Genomic DNA, 12,740 nt, shown 5'->3' with positions numbered 1-12,740 from the left:
TTAATTGTACCTAATCCGATATTCAATTCTGAATCTTTGTGTGGTTATACTGAGCGTATTCGCAGAAGACGGGTGCGGAGGCGCGCATAGTGTTCGAGGTATCGCTGGAGGGCTCGGCGCGCAAGCTGGTGACGGTGCGCTCGGCGCTGCAGCTAATCAACAAGCTGCCGCACCCCGTCGAGGTGCGCGTCGACCACGCGCCCAACACAGGTACTACGTGCTAATTGACAGTATCACTAGGCGCCCAGGCTGCCATCGATGCTAGAGACCTTATCATCACTTTAGGCTGCCAAAATCCTTTAGATATAGCATACCTACTTTGAAAGTAAGGTGGAGTGACGAGGGCTAGAATTGTCAGTAACGAGTACATCGAACACATTAATTGGGCACGATAGGAACGAGCATGTAGCCAAGCTAGGGAGGGAGTACAGCTGACGCGCATGTTGTGCCATAGAGCAAGCGCTGCGCAGCGGCGCGGCGGCGGCGGGCGCCGTGCGGGCGGCGTGCGCGGCGCTGCAGCGCGCGCTGGCGGCGCGCCGCCCGCTGCTGGCCCCGCGCGCCCCGCCCCCCCCGCACCCCCCGCACCCGCTGCTGTGCTGCCCTCGCGCGACCTGTTATAAGCACGGCACACAGCTCCCCGGTACCGATGTTTATAATCTATAGGCATACAATATTATGTAAGCCTAGTCACATTGCAGCACATATATTGTATGTATACCCGTAAATACATGGTATTGACTCGAACATTTCGGATTTGTATTATTTGGAAATTCGTCGCTAAAGCGAAGCCTACCTCTGCATAAATCTTACTGGTGGTTTTTTCTCAGCCACCGGTTGTGTTTTGCAGTTGTCTAATTTCCTAATCACTTCAGAAGTTGTTATTCATAATCTGTCGCAGTAGGTGTATATAGTCTGTGTGCGCCGCCGTCACCCCGCTTTACTAAACTACGACCTCTCTTAGTTATAATTTTTCAGTAGTTCGCAAACTTTTTGTTCACATCCATTTTAGCTGTGTAATTAGCACATTCAGTAATATATTTTGAAATAGCTTTATTTACAGTTTTACTATGTATATACCACTTAACTAAACCTTTTCGAGACGATACTAGACCTATATTATAATAATCTCCCAGTATTTCGCTACGGAAGTGGCATGGTCAGTAGCCAGCGTCAAGCGTTCCCACGTACAGGTAGGTGGCAGAGCAAGAAGAACAAAACATGATGTGTTCTATTTTCCGAGGAACCGTTCCACACTTATACTCCAATTTGGAATCTCCTATGAATCCTGGACAAGTTTTCCGTATTCTGACCCACCTGGGCCCAAACCCTATTCAATGACTTTCAGGTCGGCCATAATAACCTATATCCAGGAGATTTTTGACTTTGATTCTTGGAAATTGTGTCATGCGGATCACCGCCTCAGATTCGACGATGATGATATCAATACCGTTCCGGGACAAGCACGTGGAGGACGTTACCCTGACGCTGGGTGCAGCAAACTCTGCGTTACCGTGTTTTAGGTGTTTTACTTCTGCGATAAACGCAAGTCCTGGAATATAAGGACGATTTTGAAATGAAAAGACAAAACAAGTAACTGAGATATCTTAAAAATTAAAGTATCTTCGGTTTCATCGCAAGATTTCTATTGTGTGGGTGTCCTTACAGCGCAATGGTCGAGCAGCGGGTCCCGCGCGGCGGCGGTGGGCGCCGGCGGGGCGTGGGCGGCGCCGCTGGGCGCGAGTTCGGGCGCGCTGTGGGTGCGGCCGCTGCTGCGGCACGCACTGCCCGCCGCGCCCGCCGCGCTCGACTGGAGGCTGGCGCCTGCGCTGCTGCATGCCGAGTGCCGCGCGCCGCCCGACACCTCCTACAGGTACCACGCCGGCTTTTAGTGAACACAATCATGATATAACATTCATAATTATGACAAGGTTCACAGGATTGAGGGAAGGCTTATGCCCAGCAGTGGAACGTATATAGGCTGTTTATGTTATCAATAATATCTTATATCAAATCTTTCAGCCTTCCTCTTAAAATTTCTAGAGCCGCGATATGACCATCTCGACACACCTTCCTTCTTATACCACCACGATGTAATATGACTGATTTACCTGTATCCGTTTAGATTCTGTTGCGTGGTGATCCGCGAGCAGTTCCCCCCGGAGCGGTCGAGCGTGCCGATCGCGGGGCACACGCTGACGCTGGTGCCGGCGCTGCGGCTGGAGAACCTGCTGCCGCTCGAGCTCACGTACCGCGCCGCCGCGCCCGACGACGCCGCCGCGCCCAGGGCGCTCGGCGCGCTGCCGCCCGGGGACACGCAGCCCTTCCATGAGGTAACACCTGATTAATACATATCACTATTTCAGTTGGTTCACAAATCAACAATATTCCTATCCGACACCAACAGACACGGACTTCCTGTACCTGAACTACATAGCATAATGTCAATCGATAAGAGAACATTGTTAACTGAGACGTCGTCCAAAAAGGGACAATCAGCCGTAGCGATTTGTTGGGGGATTTTATAGATATCAATTTATCATTTTATATTTCTTTTATACTAACAGGTGAACGTGGAAGAGGGCGTCGAGCTGTCAGTGAAGCTGGAAGGGTTCGGGTGGTCGTCGCCGCTGAGCGTGGGCGGCGCGGGCGCGGCCAACTCGTTCAGCGCACGGCTCAAGCTGCGGGACACACGGGGGAGGCGGCTCTACCTCAACGCGCGCGTCACCATCAAGAAGACTGACGGCATCAAGGTACGTCTACGTAATAAGCGACCTTTACCTTTCCACCAGTGTGACGCGCTGGGTGTGCACAATCTGCCACTTGCAACAAATTTCTTGGTCGTTCAAAATCATGGTACAGAACTGAAAACCCGCATGATTTGATTGTGCATTTCACTCATCATAACGTTTCTGTCATTCAAAAAGTCATTCGATGGCTGATCGTGTACTAAGTTGACAGTAATGTGTAGGTATTTATTTCGATTTGATGTGTCAGGTGTCGATATCGGCGGCGTACTGGCTGGTGAACCGCACGGGGCTGCCGCTGGTGTTCCGCGCGGAGGGCGGCGCCGGCGAGGCGGCGGGGCAGTTCGACGAGCACGAGGTGGCGCGCATGGTGGCGCCGCTGCTCTTCTCCTTCGCGGAGGCCGACGGCGGGCCCACTGTGGCCGCACGACTGGGCCGCGGCGTCGCCGCTAACCCTGAGGTTCGGCTTTGTTCCATTGCGTACTAGTGTGTACCGGTATGAACGTAGAGCGTCGGCGGTGTGGTATACGGATATGTCGTGTAACTAGTTGCTTTTCTTTGAATATTGTATGTACCTACTGTTGTAACGGCTATGTTTAGAAACTATCAATAAACATTAATACTACGTATAGAAGGGACACTCTCCGCCCGCACCAATACGAGTTGGAGCGAGCTTGACTTGCAGCGCGGACTGATTGTTTCGCTCGCACGCACGGGGCACGGGGCGCGGCGCACGGTTAGAAGGTAGATAGGTAAAATCTTTATTTAGGTTTAAGAACGGTATTATTGTATGGAGTGTCCAGAGTGTTGATGCTTGCACTCCGCAGTGGTGCTCCCCGTTCGGGCTGGGCCCGGGCGTGGCGGTGAAGCGGCTGGAGGCGCGCGGCCTGGAGCGCGTGTACCTGGCGGGCGTGTGCGCGCGCGCCGGCCGCGGCCGCTACCGCCACACCAACATCGTGACGCTGGCGCCGCGCTACCAGCTGCACAACAACACCACGCACCATCTGCAGTTCGCGCAGAAGTGCACCGCCACCACCCTCGTGAGTTCAATCACATTGTAAACACTTTTTGGGGTATCGACTAATGACTGGAAAAAGTAGAGGACTAAATATATCTTAGATGGAAGGTTAAGAATAATCCAAAAGTATTTGGCAAATCTCTGATTCAAATAGCAACACGCCTGTATCCCCGAAGATTAGGGGGAGGTATATAGTACACCCCCTTCCTCGCCAGTTATGTTTAAATCCCATTAAACTCTATTACCATTAACCGGGCACACATCCTAAAACCTCATATAGCTATCATTCTTTTTTTTATATCACGTGCCCGTCACGTGACACGTGTTCCGTGCTTCGAAAGGCTCGTTAAGCCGTTGGTCCTACTTACGTAAGTAATCGTTCCATGAGCCATGTCAGGGGCCTTTAGCGGCTCAATAATGGCACTGACACCAGGGTTGCTGAGGTTGGTCATCCACCTCACAACCCACACGATAGAAGAAGAGACGTATTTCAAATTATTTTTACTGTATGGGACTATATGAAACAAATCAACAACACCTTTCATGTATAATTGTGACACTAGAACGACCCGGGCGCGATGGCGACGCACGTGTCGGCGGTGTCGGGCTGCTACCTGCCGTGGCACTGGGCGCGCCACGAGCGCGAGCAGCTGCTGTGCGTGCGGCTGCTGGGGCCGGCGCCCGCGCACGCTCAGCCCGCCCCGCCCGCGCATGCGCAGCCCACCCCGCCCGCGCCGCGCACCGCCTGGTCCGGCGGCTTCCGTATCGACTCGCCGCGCACGCTGCACATCGCGTGCAGGTGACAGACTTAATAAGCGACTTTTCAGTGCAGGCGATTTGTTTCGAAGCATTTTGCTTAGATATATGTATAGAGGATGTAACCGTGATGATTTGTATATTTATTTACTAGATCAAAACATGTACAATTTTAGTTAGTAGACAAAAACATGATTTGGGTTAGATTAGTTGTTAGTAGTTCTTAGTTGATGCCGATCAAATTGGCTGCGGCAAGTGATCATCGGTGTATCCCTGTGTTGTATGTGTCTTTTGTGATACGGATGTGGTCCGGCGCAGGGAGGTGGGCGGGTCGACGTACCAGTTCGTGCGCGTGGAGGTGGTGCTGCAGGGCTGCACGCTGTTCGTGGTGCTGAGCGACGGGGACTGCGCGCCCGCGCCGTTGCGCATCGACAACTACTCCGCCGTCGCCATCATGTTCCACCAGGTACACTGCTTGTGCTCACTCTAGTAGGATTTGACGCGGGTTACAAGTTCCAGCGCGAATCTTAATCCCCAACAGACGTCAAGACCTTAAACTGGTCGGTTGTGGGTCGATTGATGTTCCTGTTGGTAGGACGGTTCCCGCAGTGTGTTCGGTTGCGCAGGTGGGGTGCGCGGAGGAGTGCGTGGTGGGCGCGCACGCGGCGTCGCGCTGGGCGCTGCCGGAGCCCGAGGGGGCGCCGGCGCTGGCGCTGCGGGCGCCCGGCGGCCCGCGGACCACGCTGCCGCTCGACAAGCTGCCGGCGCACCACCACCTGCTCTACCAGAACTTCATCTACATCGTCTTCACGCACACCACCACCAGGTAACTGACCGTACTTTTATTTATACAAAAATATAAAATATTATATTTTGTTTTTTCGTGACTCATAATAATACCGCTGTTTTGAGCTTAGAATTATAAACTCATTGCTATATTTTCATATTTTTTAACTGAATTTAATTTAATTCTCGTTAAAATACGAAACTAGGAAAATTAACACATTAGTCATGTTTAAATTTCCACGTGTCAATCAATGTGTTACTATCAGGGACTTCGTAACGTCAGCGACAGCCAAATCAGCATCCAACTCTGCCACGGAAGACGACGGTGCCCTCGTACTGGAAGTGCCACTCAACTCGACGCGGGTTGTACTCGGACGGAAACGATACGGCGACAGGTATGAGATACACTGATGAAACTGACTTAATCGTGTTTGATAGAATACTAAGCCATGTGGTCGTAAGTAGATCTCAGTTATGGAGACGAGGCCCCAACGACCAGCTGATCCACGAAGGCAGCTCGCCCCCGCAGCCGACTGACGCGCTACTGTCTGACGACACGGCGCTCTCGCCGCATTCTATGGTAAGTTTACTGTCAATTCGTAAACTTTTTTTTGTTTTACCTTCTTTTTTCTGTGTAATGTAATCGTTTTCCCGGCCTAGTGTAAGGGTCCGTTATTGATTACAGTATTAATAAATAAAAACGTCTTCTAGGCGACTTTGCGTTTGTGACAATTTTACCACTCACTGGGTACTGAACCTTGTGCTGATGAGAAAGTACCAAGTACTGGAATGGTGTTGTGACGGTAGGTGCTGGACATCGAGGACGCGGCCCCGCGGCCGGGGCGCGCGGCGGCGCTGCAGCTGCGGCGCGCGGACGGGCGGCGCGCCAGCACGCAGGCGTGGCGCCTGCTGCCGCCCGGCCGCATGGCCTGCGCGCACGCCAACCTCTGCGTGCAGCCCGACGGCGGGCTCATGGCGCTCACGCCCGGTATTAGCCTCTTTTTCACTATTTTTGTATACAACATTACATGCGGCATTCAGCCGTTTCTCATCCTTTCGCCTGGATGGACTGTCGCCTAATACCATACGATTCACAAAGTTGATGAAACGTCTGGAAAAAAATTGTTCAAGCAGACGTTTAGAGTGGATTTACTGATTATGTGATTGGATGTATGCAGGTAGCCGCGTGGTGCTGGGCCTGCCGGAGTCGCGCGGCGGCGGGGCGGGGCGCGCGGTGCCGGCCGAGCAGGCCGTGTCGTGGCAGACGCTGCGGCCCGGCTCCGGCCGCCTCGACGTCGCGCTCACCGCCGACGGACCCACGCGCGTCGTGCGCATACACGACCACAAGGAACCCGTTAGTTACACTATACTCATTTCACCATGCAAGATGTCTGCTTTATTATTTTCGTCTTAATGACACGACTGTTTTCCAGGAGTCGGGCTGGATCGAGGGCGAAGAAGAGGAAGAGAAGGATGGCTCGAACTGGGGTGGGTGGGGCGAGTGGGGGGTGCGTGTGAGCTTAGCGGGCGTGGGAGTGTCCCTGGTGGCGCGAGCGCCGGCCGCCGAGCTGGTGCACGCGCGCCTGGCGGGGCTCAGCCTCGAGCTGCAGGCCGCGCCCGCCTCCGCGCGCCTCGCTCTTATAGTGCACCACATGCAGTGGGACAACCAGGTAAAAGAGGGCATTTCTCCCTTGGGCCGCAGCACGCGCGGTGCTTTTACTAAATAAAATTAAAATAAATCAATATTTGTGTTCTGGTGCAGCTGCTAGGAACAGCGAGCCCGGTGCTGCTGTACTGTCTGCCGGAGCGAGGCGGCGCGGCGCTGCCGGCGCTGCACGCGGCAGCCGAGCTCATGCGCACGCGCAACAACCGCTACAACGCGCATCTCTTCCGGCACCTCATCATCGCGCTGCGACCGCTCGCCATCCGCCTCGAGGAGAGGTCAGTCATACATAGATATAGCTTAGTTGTGTCGCTAAAAGAAAAATGCCCACTTCTTCTATCGCGTGTCTTGTGAGGTGAACTATCAACCCTGACATTATTATTGAGTCGCCAATATTTTTTTTGACTTATTGAACATTTGCCACAAAATGCATTAAGTACTTGGCCGGAAAAATGGGGAGCGCTGAAGGCTTCACCCGGTACAAAATTTAAGATAACGGGCCTGATTGTGCCCAGTTGGTTTAGCCGCCGAATGCCCCTGACATGGCTCATGCAACGACTTCTAACTGCTTAACTAGCCTTCCGAAGCACGGATTATCTTAGTTACGGACAATCAGGTGATGAGCTACTATTCCGTATTATTCAGCTTGATATCCATTCGAATCCTGATGTAGACTGATCCTGAAGCTGTGGTCGTGGGCGGCGCCGCCGGCGGAGGACCCGGCGCGCGAGGCACCCGACGAGGCGGAGTACGAGGCGCGCCGCGTGCTCGACGAGCTCACCGCACTACACGCGACTAGACTATACTTCGCGCTCATCAAGATCATACCCAGCCAGGTACCCTACACTTAAAACGTACATAAACTCACACATACGCGGAAAGGTTTTCGCTCTCAGTCTATAGAAGCAACTGGAGACATTACGTCAAAATGAGCACGTGAACTAGTCCCGGCCAGTCCGCTGCACCGTATGGTTGGGAATGCCGACCCAGCGTTACGGAGAGGTCATGCAGGGCAAGCCTAGACATCTCCAGGTTTTAGGTTTGTACTTGACCAGTTCCCTTGACCTGCTTCAAGCTTGTCCAACAACCTATGATTTATTGTATTGTTAATAGGTATATCATGTACAATTAAAGCGGATATTTTTCTAACGCGTTCAGATTGGGAAATGCAAACAGGTCAGATTAATGTCTCCCCGTAACGGCTAGCTTTGTCTCCGAACTTTGAGTATGAGTATTTATTGTGTCAGTTTACCCTCTCATGAATTTTGTTGACTACATTATCCATTATTGCATATCGCCGCCTTAGATTGAAAACGACTTAAGCGCCTTTTTCAAAAATCACATTCTGATGTGATTTACTTTAACAAAACATTGATTTCTTTCAATTCATTTCAATCCGGGTAAAAATGGACACCATATTTTTTACCGGAATTAAACTAGCGCGTCTATTGCGAGGTTTTGTTAACAGAAATCACATTCCAACGACATTTTTCAGAAATTCACTTATGCGATGTACATTATAAGGCGACGATATCGTGTTGTTATTGTCGTGTTTACATTGTCTTCCGGTAATATGTGTGAATAAATGAGAAAGCTAGAATAATCTTTCCTCTCCAAAGAGTTGCATGTTGTGTCTGCACTAAGCCGTAACTCAAGCTAAGCAATAACCAATAACATGATGAGTATGTGCGGTACAGATCCGGCTGTCGATGTGCACAGCCAACAAGCTGGAGCCGGGGCTGGCGTCGCTCAAGCGCCGACTTGGGCTGACGCTCATCCGCTTCGAAGACGCGTGCGTGGAGCTCGAGCCCTTCGTGCGCGCGCACCCCTTCGAGACGCCCGCCTGCCTCGCCCGCCAGTTGCTCAAACACTTCAAGGACGTAAGAACCTTTATCACCTACAAGTACAATCTTCAATTCTATTGTAAATGAGGCTTGAAATTGTCTGGGTTAAGAATTATTACCAAATCTATACGGCGATTTTGTAGGAGACACTAAAGAATAGGTCTTACATTAGGACTATATCTCCCAAATAAACGCGATTCTTAACTCCGAATGCATTCTTTGAAGAGACATCCAACTCTAGCAATGGTTCTTCGTGGAGTCGAATGGACAATGTTAATGATGATGATGAAAGACACACTAGTCAAGTTGTTAAACTTTTTCATATTCTATGTTCGTCAGGAGCTCAAGTGGCAGGCGGCGAAGATCCTGGGCTCAGTGGACTTCTTAGGCAACCCGCTGGGTTTCGTGGCGGATGTGTCGGAGGGTGTGTCCGGCTTCTTCCTCGAGGGTAACGTCTCCGCGCTGCTCAAGAACGTCACACACGGCATCTCCAACTCCGCCGCCAAGGTCACAGGTAATCTCACCATGGTTGATCTATCGATCCATGATCGATACAAAACTTTTTGCCTCTTCCTTTTTGATGTGAACAGCAAAGGACTGGAACTGCCTGCCGTCGTGTTTTTCCAACTCGTTATAATCCGGGAGTCTTCAAGGCTAGGGTGAATAGGCATTTGCTAGGTAAGCGTGATCCACCGCAGATCACATCGTAACTTACTATCAGGTGAGATTATGGTCAAACGCGAGCTTATTTTATTTAAAAAGAAAAAGAAAAGAACTCACAACTGCAAAGAAGGTAAACGGGAAAATATACAGGAAGAGGGTTGCACTCCATTGAGGTCAAGTTGATTCGAACCAATAAGTAGTACGTTTGTATATTGTTAATGAAATATGATGTTTGTGCAGAGTCCCTGGGCGACGGTCTGGAGCGCGTGGTGGGCGACGAGGCGCACGAGGAGACGCGGCGGCGCATACGCAGCGCGGCCGCCGGCGCGCATCTAGCCGCCGGGATACGGGGGTTCGGGCTCGGGATACTCGGTTAGATCACATTTATATAAAGTTAATTTTATTTATGGTAAATAAATCTGTATATTGTGTCTGTATCACAAGATATATTCATAACTTTTATGTCCTCCTTGTGTTTTTTGTGCTGTCTGGAACTTCAATGAGTAGAATTATAATTTTATGTGCTCATTGCCTTTATTTAAAATATTTATAAGATTCTTTATCTTCGAAGTTTCTACTACTGCTTAGCAAAGCGTATCAGCGTATATAATGTGAATACATGCGTCCAGGCGGCATGACGTCGCTGGTGAAGCACAGCTACGAGGGCGCGACGCAGGAGGGGCTGCCGGGCTTCCTGGCCGGCGTGGGCAAGGGGCTGGTGGGCACCGTCACCAAGCCCGTCATAGGGGTGCTCGACCTCGCCGCCGAGACCGCCTCCGCGCTCCGGGACACCAGCCGCAGGTACACACACAATTTACCTGCAAATTTTTAGATACTAAACAAAACTGTATGCAGTAAAATTTTGAAGGTATTCTATTATATCGAATTAGATCAAATGACGTGAGGTGGAGATTGGCTAAAGTAGGGGGAGCATGCGGGTAATGGGCAAACGATAACGCGCGCAGGTCGGACAAGTGGGTGCCGGCGCGGGTGCGCGCGCCGCGCTGCGGGGCGGGCGCGGGCGGGCTGCTGCCGCGCTACTGCGCCGCGCAGGCGGCCGGCGCCGCGCTGCTGCACGCGCTCAACGGCGCCGACTACGCCGAGCTGTTCCTCGCCTACCGCACCGTGCGCGGCACGCCGCACGACATCCGCGCGCTGCTCTCCACCACCTACCTGCGCATCTTCACCTGCAAGCACCACCAGCCGCAGATCGTCATGGAGACGCACCTCAGGTACGTATGCCTCACGATAGCACCGAAAGGAGCTACTTTTCATTTGAGACCCGAAGGTTCTCGTATAAACTACCTTTAGGACATGAGTAACGAAGGAACTCGCCCGCAGCAACCTGGTGTCGTGCGTGGCGGTGTCGTCGGAGGGCGCGCACTACGTGGAGCTGGGCGTGCGCGGGGGCGGCGGGGGCGGGGGCGCGGGCGGCGCGGAGGCGGTGCGGCGGCCGCGCGTGCAGTGCGACAGCGCCGAGCTGGCGGGCTGGGTGGCCAAGCACGCGGCCTACGCGCGCCAGCTCTACCACGAGCAGGTGCACACGCTGCTGCCGCACACCGACCTCTAACACCGACTACACCACGACCTATGTGACTTACCGTTAACGTATCTTCTTCGTTCGCATAACGTGCGGAACGAGAGTGTCTTCGACGAGCAGTAAAAGGAGGGGAGGGGAGTTGTCACACGCAGGCGTTTCTTTCTGCCGTAGTATTTAGTCCTTTTACACATTTGTATCCTATTAACTCTTTGTATCCTAGCGACTGATCTTGTAACTTAAGCTATAGTGCTTACCGGTTTCTAGATAGTTAATAATAGAAATAACAAAGAGAAAGGTGTCTACAAATACATACTGCCATGGCTTTTTTTGTGACCTTTTTTGTTGATCCAAATTAACTATTTTAACCGGTGAGGCGCTTCCGTGTCGAGTCAACATAGTAATGAACTGAATAATTTATAAAACACCTGTTGTTGTACGTGTAATATATCAAATGAAACGTACTGACTTTGAAAAGACGAAAACGCATATCAATGCAATAATTTATGTTGTTCAGCTGTGTTCAACCGAGTCGTAATATTAATAAAGTGTACCTACGTAGTTAGTAATGTTCATGGTATTTGTATACTGCCTACAGCTGGACGCGCGCGTCCGGGGACCTTTGTAAATATCCTCCCTTGTATTTACTATCTCATATTAGACGACGTGTGCTCGAAAATAAGGTACAACTCGATATAAACTTAGTTTTGTTGTTAGTTTGAGTAATCTGTCGTGTGCCCGCGTGGATGAACGTAACTAGTTTATATGTCAATATTATAAGAGTAATATTAATTTCCATTAGTGATATTATTAAAGGAGGATGATGAATTTTAAGTTTTACTGTGCAGAATTGTACGTGGACTGGCTTGTGAGATGCTATCGAGTTTTCGAACACACTCGTACCTGTATGTTAAAAAATGTTTGGTTTAATAAAAGACTAATGTATATAATATTTCAGTTTACGTGTATCCTGGTCTGTAATTTATTGTAGTTGCACCCCGCCTTAAAGGTTCGTGTCTATTGTTTATTTGGTAGTACCCTATGTACGGTGATATGTGATCTAGACTAGAAACATGTTGTTATACTAATGACGGAGAGAATGATTATTTTGACTGCGATCGAGATGGGATTATATTTTGTGTACGCGAGAGTTGTCTTGTAGTTAGGAGACGAATAATATCTCAGGCTGTGATTGGTCGCAATGACAATGAGAAAATGACGAGTTGTGTGTGTCAGCAGCAGCCGGCGTGTACGTGCCGCGTGAGCTGTGACCACGCAGCGTTGTACAGTTACATGTCACCCCTGTGGAGGATCCTTTACTTCCGTATCCCGAAGCCTTACTCTGTTATTACATATGAAATAAAGTGTAACCAATAACTTCAATTATGTCGCATCTAAAGAATGTGCATATTTAATTTTATAATTATGGTGAAACCTATTATTTGCGCAAATTTTATGATGGGCAATGTTAGTTAAGTATGACTTTCAATACAATTGTTTTAAATATAATAGTTGCATTCAGTAACAGAGTTGTAGGAACTCTGTATATAGTACCCATTGCCAAAGCTTGGTTTACATTAATTAAGGCGAAGTGTTGAATTTTGTAGTTACTATTTATTTATTTCATCCGTGCTGTTGGTAGTTATAACGATTATTTATTTTAATTTGTTAACCTGGAAAGGGCAATAAACTGACTTTTATTATATTGATGTGTTTTTTTTAATACTTT

At 50.3% G+C, this 12,740-nt stretch overlaps 1 protein-coding gene across 1 annotated transcript in view; it reads left to right on the top strand.

The window, feature by feature from the left end:
• Positions 1-12,717, top strand: part of LOC126367617 (intermembrane lipid transfer protein Vps13D) — a 44,797-nt gene extending 32,080 nt beyond the window's left edge. The window contains exons 49-70 of the mRNA XM_050011232.1: positions 66-210; positions 1,666-1,870; positions 2,123-2,330; positions 2,565-2,750; positions 2,995-3,204; positions 3,572-3,784; positions 4,326-4,561; positions 4,837-4,984; positions 5,145-5,344; positions 5,571-5,699; positions 5,770-5,884; positions 6,112-6,292; positions 6,483-6,658; positions 6,738-6,974; positions 7,067-7,245; positions 7,641-7,803; positions 8,665-8,847; positions 9,151-9,325; positions 9,715-9,846; positions 10,104-10,275; positions 10,440-10,706; positions 10,816-12,717. Coding sequence (XP_049867189.1) covers positions 66-210; positions 1,666-1,870; positions 2,123-2,330; positions 2,565-2,750; positions 2,995-3,204; positions 3,572-3,784; positions 4,326-4,561; positions 4,837-4,984; positions 5,145-5,344; positions 5,571-5,699; positions 5,770-5,884; positions 6,112-6,292; positions 6,483-6,658; positions 6,738-6,974; positions 7,067-7,245; positions 7,641-7,803; positions 8,665-8,847; positions 9,151-9,325; positions 9,715-9,846; positions 10,104-10,275; positions 10,440-10,706; positions 10,816-11,044 — 4,089 coding nt within the window. The 3' untranslated portion in view covers positions 11,045-12,717. The remainder of the gene's footprint in view (positions 1-65; positions 211-1,665; positions 1,871-2,122; positions 2,331-2,564; positions 2,751-2,994; positions 3,205-3,571; positions 3,785-4,325; positions 4,562-4,836; positions 4,985-5,144; positions 5,345-5,570; positions 5,700-5,769; positions 5,885-6,111; positions 6,293-6,482; positions 6,659-6,737; positions 6,975-7,066; positions 7,246-7,640; positions 7,804-8,664; positions 8,848-9,150; positions 9,326-9,714; positions 9,847-10,103; positions 10,276-10,439; positions 10,707-10,815) is intronic.
• The last annotated feature ends 23 nt before the right edge of the window (positions 12,718-12,740 follow it).

The sequence above is a fragment of the Pectinophora gossypiella genome, chromosome 6 (assembly GCF_024362695.1).
Source record: "Pectinophora gossypiella chromosome 6, ilPecGoss1.1, whole genome shotgun sequence".
NCBI classification, from domain to species: Eukaryota; Metazoa; Arthropoda; class Insecta; order Lepidoptera; family Gelechiidae; genus Pectinophora; species Pectinophora gossypiella.
Note: the sequence above shows the minus strand (reverse complement) of the source record. Positions and strands in the feature narration are given on the sequence as shown.